We start from the raw sequence: 27,513 nt of genomic DNA, 5'->3' as shown, positions 1-27,513 counted from the left end.
AACATTTTCATGTAATGATGGCAGGTAGCTACCCTGCTACCCACAAGATTAGCTGTATCTAACTTCACTGAACTCAGCACACTGAGCTGCATTTGTAGCAATTTCAGTAATTGCCATCTGGTTCAAGTCTGTAAATTTTCTAAAAGATACAAAAATGTGTTTGCATTTGAGTTTACCTGCTGCATAGATACAGTTATTCTCCCCCCAGCTGCTACAAAAATAAGCCCAGCTTTTCCCAGAGTTGGCTAACTCAGATACAGAGCTGGTGCATCCAGGAAATATTTTCCATCTTGAACTGCAGTGACATTTGAGAATGCCTGCCCTCTGGAAGCTGCCTGGCCTGTAGATCTTTTATCAAACTGGGGTTTGCCTTCACTTTTGCATTCTGTCTGAGCGTACAGAACTTTTGATTTTATTTAAATGAACAGATATTAGTCCTGACTCAGGACAGCATTAAATAATATCCTTAATCACTTTCTTTTGGTGGTTAAAATTTACTGTGTGTTGAAATGCTTTCTTGCACTGACTCCATACAGGGCGAGACTGTTCTGAAATTACTTACGGTCATTCTTAGCATTGCTTTCCACTGCCTCTGCAGAAGAAATGCAGTTTGGAAGTGTCATTCACTGTATTCCTTCCCAATCCACTAGCAGTATCTTCTCCACATGAAGGGTATTTTGAGGAGCAGATCCTCTCTTGTTACTGTTTATCACACAGGGCACGGCTCTCTACAGCCCCACAGGGAATCCACACCAAAATGTAAACATGACATAACACAACATGGGGCATTGAAAGTACCGTGGCTCGCTTCAGAATTGTAATAACAACCTACTTTTTATAGGAGCAGGCATTTGAGAACATGGCAATTCAGAACAAATGGAGAAATATTTCTCTGCCTTTCCCAGTTGGTACCTTCTGGTGGATTTCATTCACACATAAAATGCTTATTGCCTAGCTCAACTGCTGGAAAGTTGTTTCCCTCTACCTTGCCTATAGTCAGGCTCCTTTCATGGGAAATGAAATAAATTTACTTAAAATAAGTAGAGGAATATCCACTCCACTCAATATTCCTCTCCCACCCAGTAAGTGGAGCTGATTTCTTTCTTACAGAACAAAAAACTATTTTAAACATCAGGAGTAATAAGGCATAAATTTGGCAAAAAAGGTGTAACTTTTTCCAGAGCCATTTGGAAAACAAGACAGGCCCTTTAATTGCCAAGTAGAAGTAAAGCTGTCAGGCATTTACTGACAGTTTTTCACAATGATCTTTAGCACACATTGCACAGAGAAAATGTAACTAACTTCAGTGCCCAGTGTTAGATAAAAGTTTATTGCTGTCCATTAGAATGGAAAAATATGAAGTCTGAGGGTGACAACTGGTATTTCAACACAAAAATGGAAACTCTCAGTCATAAAAAGGCTTTTGTCAAGATAATCTCCATTTAAAGCTCAACAAGTAAACGGTCACCAGACTGAAGGCTGCAAGCACTAGAACCCCCAAAAGTGAGACACTGAAAAGATGACTTTTATTTAGCTGGCATTTTCTTATCTATTAACATGGTGTGCTGTGAGCAGTACATGGGCTGTGCAGAGCAAAAGGGAGCACCATGGATGGCTGCATTGAATTAGCCGAGTAGTGTAATGTTTACTGCTCCATAAAACCCATCATATGGAAATCAATTCCCATCACAGAGGTTGTTGTTATATATTTTAGCTGTTGAATTGTAAATCAAATGGTGGAAGCTTAAATTCAATATATAATTTGTTTTTATACAGGATTTTTCTTTTTTTTTTTTGTTTGTTTTAGCTGTTGCTCTACACAACTATGACTTCTTGTTTTTAAAAAATGCAAAATATAAATTGTCTGTGGCAGCATGTATTAAACTGATTCAGCTCTTATAGTCTGACAGGAAAAGGGCAGAGAAAGGCCATATGCCTATTGCAGTGGCATTCAGTCAAGCCCTAGAAGGACATTACTTTCTGCTTAGAAAAAACAGGTGGGATCTTGGGCAGCATGAAGAACTCATAATGATGAGGCAACCTTTTTCCTCATGGTTTGGCTTATTATGTTCAAAAGGTCAGCTGTTAAATGTAGGTAAATACAAACACTGTTGCACAAGAGCTGGAACTAGAGAAAACCACATAGCCATATGCACCCACCAAAATAGCTCTGGCTTTTTTCTCCCAGGAACTGATCACATGCCCTCTGCACACCTGAATTCCCCCCTGCTTCCAGTGCTTGCTGCCTGCCACCCCCCTGGCTCACACCCCATGCTGACTGACCAGCTGGGACACCCAACATCATAGGAAAAGTCACAGAAAGCAATATCTGATGAGATATCTGGATTTGATTTTATTTGAATTCTGATTTCCCATTTTTTGTATTATTTTAAACAGAGGGTGATCAGTGTAACATACAGTATCACTGATGATCAGGGAATGCAGTCCCAGCATTGCTCTTGAGTCTGTAGAAATGGAGAAAACAGAGAACAGCAAGAGACTAAGAGCAGAGTAGGAGTTTCTATTTTTCCTACACAGTCCCCTGACTATACCTACCTCAATAAAAAGCACTTGCATATGAGTCATCAATCATTATAAAGCTTGTATTAGCTTGTGAGCAGGTTATGAGCTGAAATGATGAACAGTTGTCAAAGAGGGATGGGGAACACTTGCTACTCCGTGGCCTGTTCCTCCCCATAGAAGTCACCAGCCTTATTGCACCTCTAAGAGAATAGATTCCCTAGTTCACAGGTTCCCCTGAGTGGAAAAATGAGGTGGGCAAGCACTTATCCTTCTCACCATTGCCTCTAAAGGTCAGGCAGCTCCTGCTCAGGAGGTTTACATGCCAGCTGTGAGGCTAAGGGCAGTACAGAAGTACACAGAGAGCCAAACATCTTGGGAGAGTGGCTGGTTCAGAACTGAGTGCTGAAAGTGCTAATAGTACAGAACAGCTTAATATTTTTATTTTTAATTTGAAAAAAAATAGGATTCCTACAATTCATATAATTAGAGATAATTTGTTCTTTGATTGTCAGGAACTGAGGAAGATTTGTAGGATGAACATGTAGGATAACCTGGCATGTTTAGATGCCCACAAACCTCAGGAGTAATAGAACAGTTGGCTGAGGATTCTTTTCCACTGACCTTGATTTTGAAGGCACTGGGGGAGTTCCAGGAGACTGAAAGAATACTTATGCTGTGCTAGTATATAAAGTGTTGAAGAGACTTGACTAAGATAAATATCAGTGACACTCCCTAGCAGGGACAGGGAGTGTAGAGGTAGAGACAACAAAGAGTGACAGTACTCCAGGAATGAACAATAGGCACAGAATGTCAATTGTGATTCTCCTGAGACTTGCCAAAGAAATCTCATTTCATCATTTCAGATTACAAGTTTGTACAGATACCTGTGGAGATGTAACACACCTAGGTAATTGCAAGGGGGTTAATTTTGTACTCTCTAAAACCTAATGAAAAGTTAGCATTATACCATGTCAGAAAAGCCCTTGCTAGTTGTTTAGAAACAACAGTTCCCATGAGTATAGTTTTATTTAGCTCTTCCGTCTATATTTCAAGTTGCTCCAGGTTGTCCTCCCTCTCAGTGTTTGCTAATGTGTAATTCAGGAGCTCTTTGCTTAGAGGGAGGTGTCTGAGAGGTGAGCTGGGGCTGCAACCAGCAGGATATGGGTGCAAAGGGAATGTCAGGGTACAAGGTAGGTCCAGAGCATGTGGGGAGCAGTACTCAGCACTGAAACTAGAGGAGCCCAGGGCTGCTGCCAGGTGCCCGACCATAGACAAGGATGGATGGACCTGCTCACCCACTGCCTTCAGAACAATCTGAGTTCCCTGTGCAATCCTGCAGCAAGCAAACAAAAATGTCTAGCATGTCCTTGACTACGTGCTGGAGCCTTGATGGGAGTAAAGCAAGCAAGAGGAGAAGGATGAATTTTACACTTTTTTTACAGGATTGGTATGACAGGTAGTCCTCATTCTGAAAAGACTGATGAAAAAATAGAGAGAGTAGAGAACCACCAAAAAAAAAAAAATTACAAGGGCAAAGTGCTTTTCATGGAGAGATGGAGGGTTCCATCTGTATAGCTTGTCAACAAGAAAAGTGAGAAATTACTTGCTTACAGTGTGTAAAGTGCTTTCCTAGGCAGAAAATACTGGGCAGTCATCACTTCTCACAGCTTGCAAAGAAAGACAACAGGATCCAGTGGTTGAAAGCTGGAGCCAGCCAAATTCGATTAGAAATTAGGCCCAGATTTGTAAAGATGCCTCCTTAGCAAACACATGAACAAGGAGAGGTGGTTCCACAGAGCCAGACAGGATGCTTTGTGAGAGATAGGCTTGAGCCAAATGAGACAGTTCAGTCAACTTTGAATAAAATAAATGCAAGTCAGTGATTTCTAAAAGGAAGGATTGAATTGTCAAACAACAGCTTTAAAAAAACAAACAAATCAAGCTCTTAGGTCTACTTTGCTCAATTCATGGACATCTGACATAGAAGAAAAAGGGGAGACATTTCCAGTCTCTTTCCCTAAAAGAGTCACATATAGCTGAGAGGGAAATGGCCAAGAATGACATGCTAGGAAAACAAAATGGAAATCTTACACCTCTTGCTCCTTCATACCGGTAAGTAATCATGAAACCTTCCTGTTAGGAAGGTTCCTGGGGGATGAAAATGAAAGCCCATCATTAATTGTATTGGCCACTGTATTGATGCATTTGCATTAAGCACTCGGCTCCATTGGTGATGAGCAGAACATCATTAACATGCAGAAGGGGCAGCCTTGCAGGATTAGATGAAAGGGGAGAGGCAGAAGGCTACTGGTGTGAGAAGGGACAGCAGGCAGCATGCAGAGCTGCAATGGCAGCCCCTGGAATGAGGCAACACAGGATGGAAGGTGGCCAATAGCCCGCAGAAAACTGAAGGGAAGCAGGAAAGATGTGCAGATGCACCTCTGAGTAATAACACAAGCTCATCGACTGTTCAAGAGAAGCAAAACTATTACCTGCAGAGAGCTTCCCCCTGGCTTTGCCCTCAACTACAAAATCTGTTTACACTACTGGCCTCCCACTGCCTGCTTACAGTCATTGCTGTAACAGCACTATGTCCTGCTGGGAAGAAACCAAACTGTATGGAAAAGTTTGCTCTTGGATCTCACCAGCTATTGCTACAATGCTCTCAACACCATGGGGCTTCCCAGCAAAAATTGAACTATCCAGCACAGCAAGTGAAAAGATTTTCAGGGCTCTTAGAGGCTTCAATAAAATGCAAAGACAAAACATTTATGCAACCCATGTGCCTGGGCTTTCTTGACCTACTGTGGCATGGCTTTTGGGGATTAAAATAAGAGAAGTGGGAATTTCAAGCAATGCTGGAGGTGAGAATGGGTCCCCTGTAGACTTAAGGTACATAAAAGCTAAATAGCTACCAAAAGACAATTACAGGCTTAAGCAAACTCATGAGATAAGCACAAATGTCCCTGTATAACATGCCTATATAAATGAGCAAGTGTTTATTAACCCTATTTAGGAGGTTACTGTCTTTCTTAGAACAGTTTATTGTAATTGATAATTCATATTTAGTGTTATTTTAACTGAGGCAGAGGGGATGGACAGAAAGAGGAGGACAGAAAGGAGGACATGGTAGTCCTACAAATTCACTCACAGCTCCTTGTTAACACGGACAAGCTCAGAAATTATCTGAATGCCTGCTGATGTCTTCTCTGAAAACCCTGTAGGAATAATAACACACAGGTGCTAGTCTAAAGTACTTTTAAACACTTGATTCTAGGCAGCTTAGGGTGGTGACACAAGTGGTTTTTTTCCTTAATATCTTTCTGCAACAAAGGCTATTTTGTTAACTACAGAGCACAAAGGTAATTATACTGTGGAATCATGGGCTGTAACATGAGGGCGCTCATTTTGGCCAGTGTGGAGTTAGACAAATAGATGGTTGATCATGGCTTGCATTTCCCTGTTGCTGAGTACAAACAACAATTACAGTCCTGATTAATAGGAGCTACAAGCACAGATAAGAACCCACTTGGGCTTTAAAAGAAATGAAGTTTACTAAATGTAGTTAGACAAGTCCTACAACACAGATTAATTGCTGTTCACTGCTTTTCTTTTGCAGATACATCATTGCCCTCACAGGCTGGGTTTGGAGCATCCATTCAGGTCTTCACCATGATGGACACATTCACTGTTTTTGATGTTTGCTTTTTGAAAACCAGTTTGTGCTTTTCTTCAACTGCCAGACACAAGCCTGCAGCCATAGCACAGGTGAGTAGGTGGCAGGGCTACTGCCAGCCCCCTGTAGCTCTAAGGTGGCTGTTATGGGGGTGAGTTACACAGCAGTTACTTGCTGTCCTTTCTTTTGTAAGCTGCAGTGGTGAGTGGCCAGCAGCAGAGAGGACTATGCTTTGGAGAAGCTTTCCAGCTCTGAGGAGGAAGGCTGTTATTAGCACAGAGTTGATAGATGTTCTAACAATTGTTTGGATCCAAGTGAGGGGCTGGCACCTTGCCAGGAGGACAGATTTGTTGGGGGTGAGGGGTAAACAGAGCCAGGTATCCACTTCCCATCTCTGTGCTTTGTGGGGGAGTGGTTGCTGTGGGTTTGTGTGAGCCACAGCAGGGGCAGCGCATGCAGATCCAGCTGCAGTGGGTAACACAATTCCCCAGTCATTGGGCAAAGCTGGACCTTAGGTTTGGGATTAATCTCTGTGCCTGTGTTTTGTTGTTACAGATGTAAACAACCCCAGAGAACAGCAGAGGAGCAAGGCAGACAGCCCTGGTGCTGAGCAGGGCCAGTGCTGCTGTCTGCTGAGCAGCCCTTGCTGGGGCAGGCACAGCCCTGCCTGCAGCCAGCGCTGGGTCCCCAGCCCACAGCACCCATGCATGCACCTGCCTGTGACTGACTGACTGCAAGTTTGCACCCACTTTGATGAGTGCAAACTAAAAATATCCATGACCAATTTAATTCTTCACTCAGTTCTCATAATTGGTTACAGCAAGTGATAGTTGGGTATTGAATTAATTTTTGCCCTCTCAAGTTCTGTCCTTTAAAATGTGTCAAAAGACATGTTGCTATTTGCTGCAGTTTGAAGTGATCCTGGAAATATCAGCTTCTGTTGCTGCTTTTCAAAAATCCTAAACCTCAATGGCTAATTGAAGCTTTAAAAACTCAAAGACTAACAGATGTGTAAGGAATTTTTTGAAGGAAAAAAATCAATCAGAAAAAAAATCAATCAGAAATTATTTGAAGTCTATCATTTGAAGTCTGTCGGAAAGAATTTCAAGTTGATAAAACACAAATTAACTTTTGCTGTCAGTATTTACAGCAACAACACTCCAGGACAGAGAGACTCAAACTGAAAAATCTTATTTATAAAAATGCAACCAGATTCTCCTGGAGGGGAATGCAAACTAAATAGCAGGAGTTAAAGGAAAGCCAGGTAGATTTTGGAGGTAGATAGCCACCATGACTTAGCAGGTGCTGGGCAGAGCCCTTGGTACCACCAGCATCTTGCCCTGTCCATGACACAGAAGAAAGGTAGTGCAAATCCCTTGTTGGCCTCTGCTTTGATTTCCAGACTAGCTCTTCTGCTTTAGATTCACATTATTAATGGGCTCTCTGGGGCACAGACATCCAGAAATGAAGCTCTGCTATACCCAGAAGGCCAAGAGCGCTGCCCAGAAGTGGGCACCTGATTTGGACTCATGGTGCCAAGGCTCAGTTTGAGATTCAGAGGTGATGTCCCCTGTCAGAGGCGGAGAGGGCTCTGTCTCAGGGTGGCTCTGTGCTGAGTGCACCAAGCCATTCTAGGCTGGGTCCCAGAGAGATGTGAAGGTCAGACTGAAGATGTTCAAGGTCAAGTGAAGATATGCCAAATAACAAAAATGTCCTTCTTGTGCCAACAGGGATCTTGCTGCTGTGTTGCAGGCCAGTGAGGTGTGTCTGAGGCTCATACATTTATCTTTTGTTTTTATTTTTGGAAAGTGTAGCAGATCCATGAATTCCCCAACATCCAAGGTAAATAAATCCTCTCTTTTAACACAGCTGCTTCAAATGAAAACATGTTATGGTTTTCTTGATTTCTTTGGTGACTGCCAGACACAGGGAAAGTGCCACACACATATTGCTGAATTTGATTTTGCCTCACTGGATTTTTTATGGATGGTTACCCTCAAAAAACAAACTATTAATAGGTCTGTGTCTAAATGCTCGACCATGTGAGACTTCATCTGTTACATTCAGGCTGTGTTTTGATAGATTGTTATTCCATTAACTAAAAATCCTTTGGGCTATGAAGGATATAAAACAGTCCTAAACCACTTGCCCTAAAACTAATATTTAAATATCACAGGGAAAAACTGAGTAGTCCATTAGAGGAATGGGAAAGGAATTACATCATAGACAAAGAGAATGAAATAGATATGAATTCTAGCAGTATTAATCAATGAAGAACAAAAATCTTTTGAGTTGTGATTTATGTGATGTTAACAATACTACAGATCATTAAAATAGATTTTGTAACTCTGTTGTTGTTTCAGAGATTAAATTACACTAAAATAATATTGTAGTTTTGGGGTAATTTACATAAAGAAAAAGCTAGGCTCCTAAAATTTCAGTTTCCTGCATATACTTCTTATCCTTCTTCAGTTTCCTGCATATCCTTCTTTGGAACAAATTCCAAAACAATTTTGATTTTAGAAGCAATTTGTGAAGCTGTCCAATGATTGTTGCTCCTGCTCTAAATTCCCAGGCAAAAATTAGCCACTAACTTTTATTTTCACTCATGCACACAAACAAAAATTCTTGCTTAATTCTCTTCTGCCTTTTCTGGTTTATAGTGCAGGATAAACAAATTTAAATGAAGAAATTCATGATTTTAATTAGCAAGCGAGAAATTTTGATTTGAATATGAGTTTTAAACTAGCATTACACATCTATATAATTTGATTTTAAGAAAGTTTAGCATTCTTTGTTAGAAACTTCATAATGCAAATTTCCACCTAAATATAATCTTGATGCAAAATGTAGTATTTCTTTTCCTACCTATGTACCCATGCCCTTTTGTGTATACAGATCTTGATTGGAGTATATTTATTCGTGTTCTAATTTTTTTGTACTCTGATAATATTTAAAACCAAAGAAATCATTAGTCAGAACCTGTAAGCAGGGAGATGTATAAATCTAAGTCTTAAAGCACTTTTCAAAAAAACAAACCCTCTCATAGATGAATATTACATATGTATATTTTGAAAACAATGGTTTTTTTTCCATGAGATCCTGGTCCAATTCTGCTCTTTATGTTTGTTGCCTGTGAACAAAGCGAAGACCACCTGCAAAATTCATCAGTATGGGAAATGTCATTGCATGGGTTCAAGTGATTAAAAAACATAAGGAAATAGGCAAACCTGATTTTGGCCCTTCAGCAAAGGGAAGTCTCTGGCAGCTCTGATTTCTTCTGCAGCTTGAGCACAGTCCTGCTGGCAGCTGGGTATGGTGCACACAGCAAAGCACTCCCCTTCCTGGCTCCATGCTGGAGGTAAGTCAGCATCAGCTCTTGCACAAGAGCCTTGCTCTGCTTGGCAACCAGAGGGTGGTGTTCAAAGCCCAGCAGGTCTCCAGGACTCAACACCTGCTGGGCCCTTCCCCACTGACATGGGCTGCTCTCATAGCTTGCACTGAGATAGGCTCCCCTTGGTGCAATCCAGCTCCTGCCGTGGGATTTGTGTGAGGAACCTGGAGTGCCATTTAAAGGCTGCCACTTTTGCCCACACCTTGAAGTTCCTGCTTTTGTACACTTCTTGTAAGCACCATTGAAAGCAGAGCCTTTAGATTTGCAGGTTTTAACCCCTGAGCAAAGCAAGGATCTGTTCCCTCTCTCCCCACCAGCTGCCATAGAATAATTGGCCCCAAGGAATTAGTAAATCAAAGGTTTCACTCTGAATGCATCACAGCTGTGGAAAACAGATACTTCGTTTTCAGGGCTGATGGCTTTCAGCTCTATCCAAAATAATTGCCCCTGTAATTCCAATCAAGACTGCTTCCCAACACCAGCTTTAGCAGGAAACATCCCAAAACCTGAAGCCTGAGGTTAGATGGCATAGAAATATGAGTTGGTGAATATCTGAATGCTTCAGTGTGCCCTCAAAAAGCCAGGTGGGCACAGTGTGCAGGAGTCAGTAGTATGGCACTAGTTGGGCAGGAAGTGACAAGGCCTCCTGCCCTCTCCTTTCAGCATCCTTAAATGCCCTAGGATGTCCCTGCCTGTCAAAGATTTCTCCTCTTGCTGTAGCTGGAATAGTTATGAGATGGTCTCCTGAAACTCCTTTCACCACTGTTCTGTGCTCCAACATGTCCTGAGCAGTTTCAGCTGAGAGGCAGCAGGGAGGCAGGATGCAGTGCCCCATGGAGGGAAGGGCACATGGGGCTGAGCATGCAGGGGGCACAGCAAAGCCTGCAGGCAGCTACAGCAAAGGGCTGCTCAGGACCCTGGGGATGTGGAAAGCTCCTGGTACAGGCACAATTTCAAACTAAAAAGTGGATTTCAGCTGCTGCTCCTGGAAGAGGTACCTGTCTTTTTAATGAGTCTGTTCCCATATCAGGAATTTGGTTCTTTTAAAATTCACATTTAGTGCAAGGGGAATATTTCTGTCAGTGCTTTGGTTGCACTTGCTTAAAGACACTGCTGTGACACTTGGCCAGCTTGGCATTCAAAATGTCATTCAGACCAGAAAGAATTGAACCTGAATACTGAGGCAGATGTCATGAGCAAAGGTGAATTTCCGTAGCTGAGTGAGGTTGCTGATAAGAGTGAATTGCAGAAGCGTTTGCAGAAAGCCCAGCGGAAGACCACTGATTCTTCTGCATATGCTTTATTTCCTGGATGTGCCTTGTGCAATCTACCTTGGAGGAGCAATGCTACAAGAGATGTCGCTGAAATTTTGCATTTAAAATCCAGCATTTGCTGGTTAAAGCAGGATGAGCAGGTTTCTGTCCTCTTCAGAAATGGGATTGATGATATTTTCTAAACCAAGCTAATGAATCCTAGACTTGCTTGCAGGCCAGGAGGATATGCTCATTTTTCTCTTTCTATGTAGCATTGCTGCACACACAGTTGTTCAGAACTGTTTCCTACCTCAATGTTTCTGCTCCAGGTGACAGCAAAATGACAAACAGGCTGATCTCTCCTTTCAGCATGGAACATGTAGAAAGAGTTACTGTCTATCCCCTAAGTAGAGAATCTCATTCCCAAATGTACCTCCTGATGTGTGTTTAGGATGCAGTCCAAAAAGCCACAGGACAAAGGAAGAGAAATGAAATTGGTAAAAAAACTCATTAAGGAGAAATAGAGGCAAAAATATAATTAAGAGTTAATTGCTCTACCTGTGTTTGAGCCCACAGGACTTGTATAGATGAGAGTTAGTGATGAAGCCCTCCATTGGCACCAGGGCAAACTTTGTTCCTAAGGTCAAATAATCCATCAAGATAAAAATGTTAAACAAGTCCTTTCCACTTATGCTACACAGTATGGTTCAAATTGCTTTTCAGCTGTGCCCAGTGCTTTTGCTGACTTAAAGTAAATTAAACATTATCCTTTTCTAATTAGATAGGTTAGGGGATGTTGGTGCAACTTCCTACTAATTTAAAGACTAGAACTACTTTAAAGAAATTAAAAACCCCACCTTTAAACAATTAATTAATACAAAGTTTGATTTAATAAGGAAGGATACATGTGAGGGTTAAAGTAATCCAGGCAGGTGGGCATGCAAAGGAAAATCAGCCAGTGTGGAGTCAGTGGGGCAGCCACTGTGGAAGCTATTGGGGAGAAAAGGTTTTTTCTTCTGGACAGGCAATTGCAAGCATGTAACACATCCAACCCCCTCCTCAGTCATCTTTAACAACCATTTCTGCAAGTCATTACACTGAGTGGGGTCTGCAGGAGCCTCTGTGGGGAGAGGCCAGGGCTGCCCTGTGCTGCATGCAGCCAACACAGCACAGGGCAGGGCTCAGTCCAGCTGCCAAACAGGGGCACCTCTGGGAAAGAGCATTTGAGGTGGGGCAAAAAATACTGCACAGGTAGAGAGGATGGGAGGGGGGAAGAAGTGGGCAGCAGTCACCTGAACACCAAGTTGAAAGCGGGAGGAGGGTGAGGAGGTGCTGCCAGAGCTGAGATTCCTGGCAGCCCCAGGAGGAATCCACAGCAGCAAGCAGGCATTTCCCAACAGGACCCATACTGGCTTTATTCCAAAAGCACTGCAGCTCATGAAGAGGAGCCAGGCTGAAGCAGGGGCAGGAACAGCAGAGCCCACAATAGCTGTTACAGACTGACCACCATTCCCTGAGGAGAAGGCAGAGGAGTCAGGAGTGAAGGTGCGAAGAAATAGGAAGGGAGAGTGGTGTTTTACAGTTTTTGACTTTGTTTCTCACTATGCAGTTTTAATTGGCAATAAATTAAAGTCTCTTTTGCTCTCGATGGTAACTGGCAAGCACTCTTCCCATCTTTCTCAACCCATGAAGTTTCTCTTTTCTTCCCCAACCAGCTGAGTTGCTGGGGTGAATGAGAGGCTGGGTGGGCACACCTCCTATCAGTTATCCACAGAGTAGGGCATCAGGTACAGGAAGCCTTGTGGAGAGGGCAAACTTGGCTAAAATACATAAGGAGACTGGAATAAAAGTCAACCATTAGCAAGATACAAAAAAAAAGCCACAGCCCCAAACAACTCTCTTTCAAACATGAACTTGCCAGCTTCATATTTTTGAGACTAGGTTCTGGCTCATTTTACTTCTCTACCTCCTAAAAAGTGCAATATTGAACTTCCAAAGACCTTTAAAAATCTTGACACAAGACAGCAAACAGTTCATCTCAAACTCTTATGAGAACATCTTGCAGTGCACCTGCACAGCAAAAGAGATTTTTGTGACAGAGGGCCCTCTTCTTATGGCTGAGTTGCCTTATGGATGTCATTTGATTCATGTAGCCTTACAAGTTTGATATTATGTTTCATCCCATACTGGAACACAGCAATGCATTTTTGCATACTCATGCACATACTTAGGAACACTTTATGAGTGAAAACTATGATCCTGACTGTTCAAACTATTCTAACTTGTCTTATAAAAATTTATAGAGATAGCTTCCCAAAATAGTGTGTGAAGAGTGCATTATCTGCCATGCAGAGACAGTAAAAGGATGATGTTAAAGATGAGAAATCTCTATTTCAAATGCATACACATTGTATTCTGCTGAATGACATAAGTAAAAGTAACTATCACAGGAATGGTTATCATGCTATAAAGAGTTAGAGAGCTGCTTATGTGAAGACAGGACACTGACAATATGAGAAAAAGCACAATATCTTGATGAGATTAAGACTTGTCATGTATTCTGTCCTATTTCCAAAATTTTCTCACTTGTTTCCTGCCCCCAATTCAATAAACTAAAGTACAATTACTATAGGAGGCTTTTATTCCGAAGAAAACCAGTGAAAATACAATTTACACTGAAAGCCCAAGCTGAGACAAGTCATGCTGTTGCTATTTGCTGGCTGGTTTAGGTGGGATCCACTCGTGCATCTTCTTGCGAGTAGTAGAGTAAGGCACGTACTGCTCAGGAGTGCCACTCACATTGAATTTATGGTTCTCCCAGATAAATTTACGAGGAACTGGTGGGTGAGTAGTTGGAGGGTCATCCGTCATTGAGTGCAGCCAGCGATGCCTTAAGAAGAAAAAGACATATTGTTATTAAGAACATCACAGGATGTCTACCAAGCCTATCTCCTGACTCCCAAGGGTCCTCCTCTGAAGAGACACTAAGTATTTATTCTGAGAAGGGACAAAAAAATTTAATCCAGTGTGACTTTGAATGAGACAACAGGATATTGATTTTAATTAGTTTCACAAGCATAAGTGATAAGTAACAGTTCTGCCTCCAAGCAACTGAAAGCACACGTAAGTTCAAATTTCCTGTTCCTTTGTAGGCTCAGTATTTGGGCAGAGTTGTTGTCACTCGTTTGTGCAGCCTTCACCAGGCAGCCAGGTTAAGGCAGGCACTACAAATGACAAGACCACGACATTTGGTTTTGTTGCCTGGGCTTTTTCTTTGTTAGGTTATGGCGATTCGTTTTGTTTTCAATTACCAGAAGCCTACACTGCACAACAATTTCCATGCCATTTTCAAAGCATATATGAGGCTGCCACTTGGGATACAGATTAACGACGTAAGTACACCTAAAACAAGCACATAAATATTTACTGCCTGCACAACACAATGATTAATACCAATCAAATAGGGTAATTACCAAGTGATTCCAGTGATTAGCCTTTACCTATGAACTAAATGTCAGTCTTTCTCTGTGTAAGCAACAGTAATGATCAAGCAAAGCATTTTCCCTAACAATTTACTGAAACACTGCAGCAGGGACCAACTGAATTGATTTCATCCCTTTCCTATTTCAGTGCCTGACGAAACTTTCAAATATGAATTACATTTTAATTATCTGTCAGTTTACATGTACTTCATACTGTGTGTAGTTACGACAAAAGTAAGGTTATGACATTTTTGCAAGCTTATGTATTTTTTTACTGAGGTAGAATTAAGGAGATTTCTGCTAATCAGCTTTTGCAAAGACTTGACCTAAAAATATGAAGTCCTCTTTTCTAGTTCTATTAGAAAACCTAAAAATTGCATCTTCAGCCCTTAGCAACAAATCCAGCACACTTCATTTATACAGCAAAACAAAACCATGATAAAACTGGTGAGAAATAGACTGACAAGTATATTCTAAATCCAAAGAGCTCTACAGAAGGTTGATAATCTTTTCAAATTGCTTCTTGACATATATTAAAAAAAAAAAATCACAACTTTGGCTATAACTTCAGTACAAAAATTTCACTTTAAAAAAAAGTGTCAGCCTAAAGTTCTTTTTCTAGAAGTAAAAACCAAACAAAACCCCCAAACTAAAGCCACATATTGTAGGACTAAGGGCTGCCAGGAAACTGGCTTCAATATAAAATAAGATAGAACCATAAGATTGTTTAAAACTAAGAAGAAAAAACTGTATTTAGAGGCAAAGAACAACTTCCTGTGGGAAAAATGATCCACTTTGGAAGTTACACACATGTATAATGCTCTTCCTCTCTCTGCTCTCCTTTGTAAATCTGGTCTCATTCAAAGTGAACACTTCACACTGCTTTTACTAAAAAAAAGATAAATGGCTAACAATTTCTGTCTGGAAAAAGGTGGGCCCATAGCACTACTAATCACAATGTGGTCTGATGATACAGGATTAGATGTTGCTCAATTTTAACCCTGGTATTTTTTAAGCAGCCTCTGAAATGCCCTGGCCACACCACACAAAGCTCTCACCTTGGGTGAACTCTCTTGCCTGATTCTCACCTGTCAGAATAATTCTGTGGACTACTGTGCTTCACGTCACCTCAGGTACCACGAGTCTTGTGACAGCCTGCATCAAGGTTGGCAGAAACACTGCAGAAAAGCTAACTTGACAGAGGAGGGATCCTGTGCTCACATCCAACAAGCTCTCCATTGCTGACACAGAAACAGAGTTTGTGGCATGAGAGGGCAAAAGAACAGTCCATTCTTCTTACTGACTCAAGGACTGCATTTCAAAATGCTTTGCAGTATCACTCCAGAGGAGCCCCAATTTCAAAACTGCTTACTGTAACATATGCTGGCTTCGGCCAGGGCAGAGTTAATTTGCTTTTTTAAAATAAAAATGAAGGCTCTTATTGCAATGTGCAGGGGATATGAATACAGTAAATTTAACTCTTATGTGACTGTGCTGCTTTGGGCTGAGGTAATTTTCCTCACAGTGGCTGGTAGGGGGCTGTGTTTTGGATTTGTGCTGAACACAGGACTGATAACACAGAGATGTTTTTTTTACTGCTGAGCAATGCTCACACAGAGCCAAGGCCTTTTCTGCTTTTTGTTCTGCCATGCTGTCAGGGAGACTTGGGGTGTATGGGACATTGGGAGGAGACACAGCCAGGACAGGTGACCCCAAGTGCCCAAAGGAATGTTCTGTACCACGTGGCATCATGATCAGGATATAAAGTAGGGGGAAGAAGGAGGTAGAAGGGGATGTTTGGACTGATGATATTTATCTTCCCAAGTCACCAATATGCGTGATGGAGCCCTGTTCTCCTGGAGATGGCTGAACACCTGCCTGCCCACGGGAAGCAGTGAATGAATTCTTGTTTTGCTTTGCCTGTGTGCAATTTCTGCTTTCCCTGTTGACCTGTGCTTATCTCAACCTGTGAGTTTTCTAGCCTTTTCCCTTCTGATTCTCTCCCCAGTCCCACTGGAGGGGGAGTGAACAAGCAGCTGCCTGGGGCTTGGGGTCTGGTTGGGGTTAAACCATGACACGGGCAACTCAGAGCACACACATGTTCACCTAGTGATGCTTCTGGTAACAGAGGATAAGGATCCTGCACACAAATCCCTATTTAGGCACTGTCATCACACCTCACCATCCTCATGCTCCCCAAGAGCCATGCACACCACCAGGATGGACAAAGACTTATCAGAATTCCATTACAAAGGCCCTGAATGACAGGCTGGAGCAAGCACAGCACTAGAACTGTATTAATGCTCAGCTAAAATCAGCTATATTCCAAGCTTGTGTGATGTCTGCTATTTCTGTCATTTACAAGTGTGCTTGTCACACATTCATTCCTTGAAACATCAGAAAGGTTTCACAATAGCATTTAACAGAGTAGCTTCACCTGCCATTTAAACTATTGCTTTGCAGCTTCTAAAGACTAAGTCAATAAAATATTTTAACATACAGCATTTTTGAGTAATTAGTATCTTTGGGTTTAAGATTTTCTGGATTTCTATAACATCAACATGAAACCAAGCCTAAATTTAAACAGATCAGCAAAACCAATCCTTGAATCATATTTTCTCACTGGAAAGTAAAAATAAAATTGCTCACTGACAAGACATGCCAGTACAGTCACAGGTATTGAAAAACATGAAGAGATTTTAAAAGTTTGTTTAGACTATCAATCCACTATGAATTATGCTTATATTTAGGAGTTTCAGGGCTTAACCTGGTCACAAAAGATTCCCTTTAGAAGCACAACATGTGACTTACAAAAGCATTCTGGTTTGCAGAGTCTGTTCTCCTAAACAAAAGCTCCCACTTTCCACTTAAAATCTTGAAAACTTTATTTTGCGAAGACTTTCCCCTTGACACCTGCCTCAAAGAATCATTTGAAGCTCTGAAATCTCAGACTCTACCCCCAGATGCTCAAGAAAAGCTTTTCATGCACTAGACTGAACAGCATGAATAAAGAGATATGACATCCGGCAGATGGCCAGATTTCTTTCTATATAAACTCTGCCTATAAACCCATCGTGGAAAAAAAGATTCAAAAGCAATTAATGACTAAAAACCTACAAAGAAGCAGACAACTTGCACAGAGCACAGAAAAATCAGGAGGATGCAAGCAGCTCTGAAGAGTCTGGAGCAGCTTCCTGAATCAGTGAACACTCACTAGGAAGCAGACTGAGGCCAGCAAACCTTTGCACTTTTTCTTGCATAAATGGACTAAAGACACCTCAAAGTATCTTCAAAAGCTCTCAAGACTATGTAGAATTTTTCCCAAAGTTTTAACAAATATTCAAAAGCAAGTAGATTTCTAACTGAAGCTACAAGGGAGTGGAGCCAATTACGTGATGTACAAGCTGTCAAACAAGAACTGGTGCTACACAAACTCAGCAGCCACTACCATATGTGCATCTGCAAGGTTCAGGCACAGCCTGTGCCAGCTCACCATGTTTGCCAACTTGTTAACATCCCCTTTTTGCCACACGTTAGCCATGCTGCAACGAGACAAGAGAAATTAACAGGTGGGTTCAGGTCATAGGGCAGAGAAGGAAAAAGGGATAACAAATGTGTTTATTTGTTTACCATGGGAGATAACTTTAATTTCTCATGCAAGTTACTGCACCATGGCAATGAGATGCCATCCAATTTACCTGAAAACACCAAATTAGCATTTAATTGAGCAATAACCCCCACAAATTTATTGTGAAGCTACTAGAAGGATGGAAATTTTTCCAATCCCTTCTTTTTCTGTTCAATCTTTCTGTTTTGTTTTCCTTGAAGGCAAACTTGAAAAGCAGCCTTTTTACAGGAAATTGCACATTTCCTTACATTTTCTAGTGTGCTGGCACTTCAAGTGTGAGGTGCTACCTTTCTCCCTGTCAGATCAACTAAAGAGGATGCAGACTATTAAACTGAAGGTAAATTTGCAATTCTTCACTATATGAGGTAAACACTCCTGGAGCTCCTTCCAAAGATGTCAGATTTGGGTCATATGAATATAAACCTCAAAGGACAGACACTACAAATACACAGGACAGTCCTGGCAAAATGTAGCGTCCCTACAAAAGGAAAAACTATTCTCAAATTACAGCTCTTCTTTTCCTACAGGATCATACTGAAAGAGCAATTTATTTTTAACTAGTATGTACACTTGCACCAGTTGTCAATTTGTTTGTTCAAAGTATTTGGCCAAAATGCAAACCAAAGTACATTACACCAGAAATACAATAAACAAATAGCTTAAACATAGGGCCAAGGATTAGTGATGCTGCAATGGAGACATCCATGAAAACACTAAGCAGAGTCCCCACAGGCATTGCTATAAACGGATTTAACTTCTATTGTTTATACATTCACAGAGCACACCCCATCAGTGTGCTCAAAAATGGAAGCACTGAGTTCCTGCAAACAACACTGACTAGTAAAAGACAAAATAAGTACTTGGTTTCTCTCACTGTCTAAAAGTGAAAAAGATTAATTTTTGTGGAGAAAAAAGGAAGTCAAAATATCTTGTAAAGCTTTACAAGAAGCTTAATATTCATCATTCCAAAGGCAAGTATTAAAGAAATTTTTTAACAATCTAATTAACTTGTCTCCAACAAAGTAGATACCAACATCTGGATTTTAGAGACCAAAAAAAAAAGAAAACCCAGAGTAAAAAAGAAGTGAAATAGCAACTAAACCAGAATAAACTACAAGCCTACATATTCGAGTGTGGAAACACTTCTTAAAAGCAACAGTCTCGATTCCCTGGAGAGCAGACATATGTCAAAACAACACTCTGATTTCCTTTAGACTGTACCATTTCAGTAGATCCGCTGTCAGAAGACATTACATCAATTATTTCAGAACACTGAAAATACTCAGTAGCTCCTAAAATGGTATTACAAGATGTTATCACATACAAGGTGGTTTCCTTTTTCTCATATCTGAGAGAAAAGGGTAAAGGGTTGCATTTTCTTCCAGTCGTTTCCAGAACTTTGCAACATACCAAAATGCTTTTTTTTGCATGAGATTCACTTGATTGTACTTGAACAATCATTCACATTCTGCAACCCTGAAGGCACAGAACTTACTGCAAGAAGAGGATACAACAGCATACTCACAGAACTGAGCTGAATTAACTGAATTCCGGAGTAAAAACATCAGTGTTTAGAAGAAGCATTCAGATCACACCCACCTCTAACAGCAGTACTTTAAATACTTCCCAGCTGAGCCAAGGATGACAAACATGTATCATACTATTATACTATGGATAAATTAAACTGTGTGAAAATACTTACAAAGAAAGTAATTAATCTCCAACAAATTTTTGGGTCCAAAATAACCACTCACTACCTGTTGCACTACTCTAGTGTTACACTGACAGCAGCTTGTAGAAAATATTGTCAGTCTCAATTCAGACTATGCCATATTAAAAATTTAAGGCAGTATAGCACCAGATAAAAAGTCTTAAGAGACAGCATTTATTCCCAGTGAAAATATTTCTATTTTTAAAGATTTCTGTATGGAAATACACATCAGTGATTTAGATGTGTCACCAAACTAGGATTCCTACATAAGAATGAACACATGTTATCATGGGACATACAAATTTATCAGCAAGAAACACCATCCCCCTCCTTATCCCCCCTGCCCCAAAAAAAAACCCCAAATCCACAAACCTGACTGGTATTGCACAACTAGGTTTCCTGACAAAAATACCTTAGAACACAAGACTGTTCACCCTTTTGTGCCTCATTACGCTCACCAGTCTTGAAAATAATGAAATCTTTACTGCTTCTTTTAAAGGAATTTTTTCCACATTGATAGGAAAACAAGTTTTTCTACCTCATTAATTTCTGTGAAGTAAACAAGCTACTTAACCCTTGAAACATCACTTTGATTCTCAGGAAGAAACCCTTTACTGAGGTCTGTAAAAAGGCGACAAATATTCCATAAACACAAGCAAAGGAAAAAAAAAAATCCCAAAAGAAACAAAACCTGTGCCTCAAAATAAAGAAAATCTTAAAACCCAGCACAGTCTAATAGTGCACAACAACCAGAACCAAACAACAGTTATGCAGAGAGCAAGGCATGAACATCCTGGTGTTGCAAGATTCTAGTATCACTTCCAAAAACAATGGCATTCAGTTCTTACCAAATAAGACAGAATGTCTTTATTAACCACATTAACCACATTAAACATAATATATAGCTGGGAGAGCTTGAAACAAAATTGACCAGCTAGAGAGTCTACCCACACACTCCTCAAATGTTCCAGTGACAGCTACAGTTTAGGGGATTTTATGATCAATCCCAGCCTTGACACAGAACATTTGTCACAGGAGTAATAAAAACCAGTGTTTGCTCAGTCTACCCAAACACTTCTCCTTTGATGTCACCTTCTGCTCTTTGTGGCTGAAGAGCTATTCCTGTTCCTCAAGAATTACACAGAGATTGTTTTTACTAGTATGCACTGTTACTTTACGTGGTGTGAGTTTTCTAGGAAAACAAAAAGAGGGTCAACACCTGTGGCCAGAGACCTTCTGGAACTCAAAGCTGTACAGAATTATTACTGAAATGCATGAAAAGAAAACAAAACCTCAATAAAAATTATAGTCAAGTAGCAGTCAACATATGGAGCATCCTGGCACTTTAATGTTTACTACCACATCAGTGTATATAAATTGAAACAATTATGTTGTTAGTAGCTGTGGGTTGTTCCACCATTGCCATATGTTCCTGATGTTCTTGCTTATGATGGAAATAACAAATATTTTACTTCTTACCATTAACCAGGAATCACAAGTAATAAAGAAAATTGAAGACTGTTTTGACCTGCTCAATCTGGCTGGCAAAATGCTTTTCTCAGTCCAAAAAGCAGTGAGTGCCTCTGCCAGGACAGCGAGCAATAAACATGAATGCAGTTCAATATTAGAAATAATGAGTCTGAAATCTTCTGGTCATAGCAAGACAGCTACAACAGTGAAAACTTTTTTTCCACCTTCTGCTTTGTAATATAAGAAAATATAAAGCAATTACACAATTGGTATCTGTTCCCACTATTAAGCTAAACAGTTTACCATTCAGGGGGCACCATGCTTCCATCAACTTCCCAGAAGGTATTTTTCCCATTCATTTCCTCAGTATATACAACCCATCTGTGCCGACCTTAAGTAAACAAACAGAAATATCATATTAGCTCAAAAGAATAAATTATTTGCTTATAAAGGAGAGCATTCAGGAAAACCAAGGGAAAACATTTTGAGTGATAGTATCTACCATAATGGGCACTTATTTTTAAACCAGCACAGCTTTTATTTTTTCAAGTTTTCTGTATTTCCACTGTTACTGTAGTTTTACATGACTGAATCTAACTCTCACAAGGCAGGAAATATTGGCTATTATATAAATAATGGGAAATAAGAACTTATCAAATTTTCAGGCAGAGAAACAGGTTTGGGGTTTTTTTCCTTCTGTTATGAGGAGTCTTTTCCAAAAGGACTTTGCCACTGATAACCTAAGACTAAACTAAATTTCAGGTACACAAAACTACCAAGCAATGTTAACCAGCAAGTGCTTTCCCTGGTTACACTCCAAGTTAACCTACAGTCAGCAGTTAGCCTAGCCTGACCAGTGTATCATTGCTTATGTGTCACCTGTTTTGCTTTAGGTGCTGCCTTTTTAAGTCCTCTAGAAGCTTGATTTCAAATCCCTATACTTAAGGTAATAATAAGTTTAAGCCAACCTGTGCTCTTTGCCCTGAAGTGATCGTGTAAGTGAGTAAAGCTGTGAAGCAATTTTAAAGGTAGTTCTCCTTCTTTCCCCACCTGTTAAACTACCAGCCTTTAGGTCAAGGATCAAATTCAACTCTCAATCACATTATCATGTAGCTTTACCTACACAGAGACCATATGACTGGCTTACATTTATCCCATATTCATTGTTTCAGATAGACTGTGTTTGCAAATGAGGGATGCAACAGAGAAACAGAAGCTGTCAAAGCATTTCTGTAAGTATAAGACACACAAGACAAGGGCAGGGAAGTCAGGCAGGCAACAAGTTGCATTTCACTAGCAGAAAGCACACAAGCTATGTGGGAGCTGCACAGCTGGCTGGGAGGTGTTCACATTAGCACACGTACCAAAGAAGTTTCTTTTGTCTTCATAGTATTTGTTTCCATATTTGTCAATTCCTATCAGATTACCAGTCTTCAAATCATTGACCCTGTGAATTATCAAAACAACAGTTTCAGTTGGTGTCTTCTCAGAATGAAATTGTTACAGAGGTTACTTCACAGTTAGTAAAAATCTGTACACATGTATGCAAAGATATTTTTTAAAAAAACTATTCAAGCTTATGGATTGCAAATCAATCACCAATTCCTGCAACTAACATGCAGCCCACTGACAGAATAACAAAAGCCATACATAAAGGCTTTTGGGGACTCTCGCTTATTTAACAGCTCATTATAGTAAAATATAAAGCAACTCTACAAGGTAACAATTTAACACCCACAAACCCCTAAATACTGTGGGAGTCCCCGAGGCACACCTTAATCCACTTAGTAGGAAATGCTACCATCCCTCTCAACTACTAGCAGCTACTATTTCAGGCTGAATTGCCATTGCAAGTGCTCAGCACTGAAGCAGCACAAGAGACCTCACATGTCTGTGTGGGCAGTAACCTCCAAGAGAGGAATAGTAATAATATTTCAGGCCATATTGAAGCTGCTTGCCAAGGAAACACATGCTAAACCCTAAATTCTAATTGTTACTTTCTTGCTTTTGTATAATTGTGAAAGATCCATGCATTCACCCTGCAACTCTGTGAGACTTACACTGACCCAGATAAGGCATATACGAGTTTCAATTCTTTACAGAGAACGTAATTTAACATTATTGTAGAAATCAATCATTAAACTGAGCCTATGATTTACATTCTAGTAATAAAACCTTAAAATTAATCAAAGTGCTCTTCTCCCTATATATTTGCAATTTTGCTTTCCTTTTTACTGATATTCATCCCAGGCAGCATTAGATAGGGAAAAGTTTCTTCTCTAAGGTTTTAGTTGTTTGTAGTATTATGCACACTCTCAACTCAATCCCAAGTGAGAGGAAGAATGTACTCAGATGAAGTTTTTTTGTTGTCTTTTCTCCCAGGGTGTGTGAAATCGACAATCATTCCAGCAAGTACTTCTTTTAAACTTCTGTGGTGGCAGGCAGAAAATTCTCTGACACATTCATCTGAAACACTCAAAGATCTCTGGCTCAACTATACAAGCCTGAGTTCCCAGCTTTGGAAAAGAAGGGCCATTCCACTGCTGCTCTCCCTTCCTTGCAAGTGTTCTTATGCCCTTGTCCTGACTTCATGCCCTGGATACCAATATCAGACACTAAGAGGTATTTATGGCCTCCTGAGAATATTTTCCAACCAATTTCACTGAATTTTAAGTAAGGAGAACGTTTCCAGCCACAAAGGCTCTTAGTAATTTGACTTCATAGTATAGAAATCTTTTGCAGCTGCTTCAGTGGACAACATATAGAGAAAAGCAGGGAAATTCAGAGAAAGAGTCTCCTGACTCGGGTAATAATTGTTTTCCAGTTACCAGTGGTAACTTCTTAAAATCAACCACTGCAAGAAAGAACACCTTGATAACTCCTCCTTTAAACACCAAACCTGTCCCTTGAGCTGGGAGGGATGAGTTAATGGCTTGAAAGGTGAGCAGGAGGCAGCAGCTGTTTGTGGTTGGTGTGGTTATGAGGATCAGCTGTGCCTCCCCACCTGGCACACTAACTTCAGTCTTCTGGAGGAAAATAAGGACAGCACTGCCTCCAATCTTGCCTGCCCTCTTCTGCAGTGTGGCAGAAAGCTGTGAACACAGCCTGTGATCTCAGACTCACAAAAGATCTCTGAGGAGACATTTTTTTCAGCTGTGCTTAGGAAGAGACACTCTGATGACAGCTAACACTCAAACTCTTCCACACTTTCATTTCCCCAGCTCCATTTCTTCTTGAGAACTGTCAGAGTAATGGCTACAGCCTGAGAAGGAAACCAAAGTGGAGGAAACAAGCTGAGGGAGGGAGGGGAGTAGGTGTGTGACAGAAAACAGTCATTATGATAGCAGTAAAGCACTAGCCAGGGAAATCATGAATTGTTTTACTGCTCAACAGCAACTAAAGCCACTGTATGAAAATACTGATGAGGCCTGATCAGCACCTGTGTAAAATATTATCTTTAACTCTTCAAAACAGATCAATTTAAGCCACAAGAAATAACAGAAAAAGGGCCATTATGATGTGTATGGGCAGGGGGAAGCCTTCAAGAAGGCTCAGAAAGCTTGGCTTGTTTGTTCTAAGATAAGAAAGCCCTTAATATATAGCAGGAAATTTTGTATTTGCAAATCACCCCTATCCCATATTCCTGACTTCCCAATGTTGATTTAAAAAAGGCGTTTTAGCATGTGGTCAGGCCTAAAACATTTACTGGACACATCCTAATACTTTTCCAGGACTAACTACAAAGGTAACACAGGTTACTGACACTGCTGAATTTGGATCACACACATTTAGACTTCCACCCTTGATTTCATCAAGGATCTGAATGAAAAACCTGATGCTCCTATTTGGGAACAGCTTCAAGCATGCTGTATCACAACTGAAAACACTTGTCACAAGAAAGAGATGAGATGTGAGTGAGGGTAAAAATAACCAGGAGAAAATTTAATGTGGACAAGTGCAAGGTTCTGTAACTGGGGAATAAAGTACTCAGACATTAATGGAAACAAATGCTACAACTTATTTTGCACTAAACGCCGCTGGGGCTGGAGGGCATCCAAAGCTGAGCATAGGTCAGCGGTGCCAATCCACTGCCAAAGAGCAGATATGATCTGCAGTTTGAAGCAAATTAGAAGAAATAGAGCCAGCAAGGCAGATGAAGTAATTCCCTTGGTTTAGACCACGGGATTTCAGCAGACGCACGGCTTTTCGATTTGTACTGTTCAAGAAAGCCACTGCCAGCCTGAGGTGACCCAGAGCAAAGAGCACGATGGTGTACAGAGAGGCACTGAGTGCAGCTACCGCAGAGACACGGCTGTGCCAACAGGACTGGGGCCGGACACCAGGACAGCCGGCCCGGGCAGCTCAGCATCCAGGAACCCTGCGAGGTGCCTCAGGAAGAGAACACAGCCGCCGGCCCTGCCTGGGGACTGCTCTGAGCCCAGCACCCGCTGCCGACCGGGACACGCCGCCCTCGCCGGAGCGCGGGGCGGAGCGGAGCGGGCTCGCCCCGAGGCCTGCCCGGCCCCCGCACCGCCCGGCTCGGGCAGCGCCCCCTCACGCCCAGCCCCGCCCGGCCGCCCCTCAAGGTGACCCGCGGGGCGGCGGTGGCGCAGCGGGGAGGCCCCGCCGCCCGCGCCGGTGCCGCGTTACCTGAGCAGCTGCAGGATGGCGCCGCGGGCGCCGCCGTGACCGCCGATGTGCTTCAGCGCCCGCTTCAGCACCTGCACGTACTCCGCCATCTTGGGGCGGGCCGCCGCCTCCGCCGCCCCGCCTCACGCCCGGCCGCCCTTGGCGACATCGACGGAACCGGAAGCAGCGGCGGGATCCGCCTGCGGGCCTTCCGTGCGGCCGCTGAGGGGTGTCTGCTGCCGCTTGGCTTCCAGTCTGCGCTGTCTAGATTCGTATAACAATTGCTTACTGCCTACACGTGAAGGTCGGCAAGATACAAGGAACTTCAAGATAGGGAGAAAAGCCTCTATATAATAGAAATGTCTACTGACAATCCCTTATTTCACACAGATGTGTGGTAAGAAAAGTTACCAAGACTCGGCAGTGAGGAGTCCAGAGCTGCCCGGATCAAGAAGCAAGGGGCAGGGCAGGTGACATCTCACCCCGTGCAGACTGCGGGCGATGGCAAGGGGACAGCTTGACAGTCTTGTCTCTCCTGGCTTTTCCCAACCCTGGCAGGCCAGCAAGGAATGTGTTCCTATCATCTCATCCATGTGTCCGCTCCACCTCTCCATCTTGTCCCAGTGCCTTCTCCTGGTTCTGCACCAGCCCGAGGAATACCTTTGGTTGGCCTACTGTGGGTGTTGGCAGAACTTTACTGCTGCCACTACAGTGAGCAGGCAAGGTGCAGAAACTGTCCCAGACCTTCATAAGGCTAGGGCTAGACAGGGCAGGCAAAAATAGATCCATTGTACTTTGTCAGAGCAGGCGGGACTTGAAAAAGCACCTGGCAAACACATCATCAGTGCTGCAGCCAGTGCTGGCCGATGAGCAGAGAGCAGCTGTCAACATGGAGAGGCCGAGCTGCTGGACGCTGTCACTGTCAAAACTGGGGTTTTGGGAAGGGACAAAGCAGAGGAGTTGCAGTGAAAAATTAAGTAGGTAGTGCTAAACTTGAAAGGAGAATGAGACTGAGAAAAATCTGTGTCAGCCAAGTTCCCAGTGTGGAAATAGATCCATTTCAATGTAAAGTCTAGTGGTCTGAGTTTCCACTCAAAACTTTTTAGTTTTAACACAAGTGGTTTTGTTTTCAAACAGAAAACATAGGCCCTGCTGGTTCTGTGCTCTGCACTCGAACGACAGCATCTCTTTTGCAACAAGTCTTAGGCTTCAGTATACTTGTAGCAGGTTATTTGCATTTCCACAGTCCAAAGTCTTAGAAAATTTATTAAATGTATTAAAATTTGGTCAGGTAAGTGTACAATAGCAGGCATAAAAACATTTACAGTCAGAATTCACTCACTGTCTTTAACTTCATCCACAAAACCCATTATTTTGATATAAACTACTGATGATTGAGTGTAAAACATGAAAGAAGTATAATTTAAATTGGGAAGCCAACTTTGGAAACATTGTATAGGTTCAATGCTTATGCCAGTTTCTAAGCCTATTCCTGATTAATGTAACTGAGATAATTTTCACCAACCGCCGAGTAGAATTCCATGAGCATTTTCTCTGCTGGCAGTGAAAAAATATAGTTTTTTGTTGTGAGTTTTTCCCCCCAAGAGTTAAAATTATCTGGATCACTTCACTGACCTATGTGGCACCATGGTTCTTTGTCTGAGAAAGTGTCCTCTGTGGAGGACAAGGCATTGTGACACAAAGCTGGAAGAATGGATCAGCTTCTTAATGTGACTTTGATGCTACA

At 41.7% G+C, this 27,513-nt stretch overlaps 1 protein-coding gene across 1 annotated transcript; it reads right to left on the bottom strand.

Annotated features, from left to right (window-relative positions):
* Positions 1-13,469: 13,469 nt before the first annotated feature.
* Positions 13,470-25,952, bottom strand: NDUFA12 (NADH:ubiquinone oxidoreductase subunit A12). The gene is made up of 4 exons (XM_071423277.1): positions 25,788-25,952; positions 22,502-22,584; positions 21,441-21,528; positions 13,470-13,736 (listed from the first exon to the last, which is right to left on the bottom strand). Exons 1-4 carry the CDS (start codon positions 25,874-25,876, stop codon positions 13,556-13,558), a joined length of 441 nt encoding a protein of 146 aa, XP_071279378.1. The 5' UTR covers positions 25,877-25,952; the 3' UTR covers positions 13,470-13,555.
* Positions 25,953-27,513: the final 1,561 nt, after the last annotated feature.

Source organism: Agelaius tricolor, unplaced genomic scaffold (assembly GCF_023055355.1).
Source record: "Agelaius tricolor isolate 1412-34295 unplaced genomic scaffold, bAgeTri1.0.p SCAF_3, whole genome shotgun sequence".
Taxonomy (NCBI): domain Eukaryota; kingdom Metazoa; phylum Chordata; class Aves; order Passeriformes; family Icteridae; genus Agelaius; species Agelaius tricolor.
The sequence above is the reverse complement of the archived record's forward strand: the minus strand, read 5'-3'. Positions and strand labels throughout refer to the sequence as shown.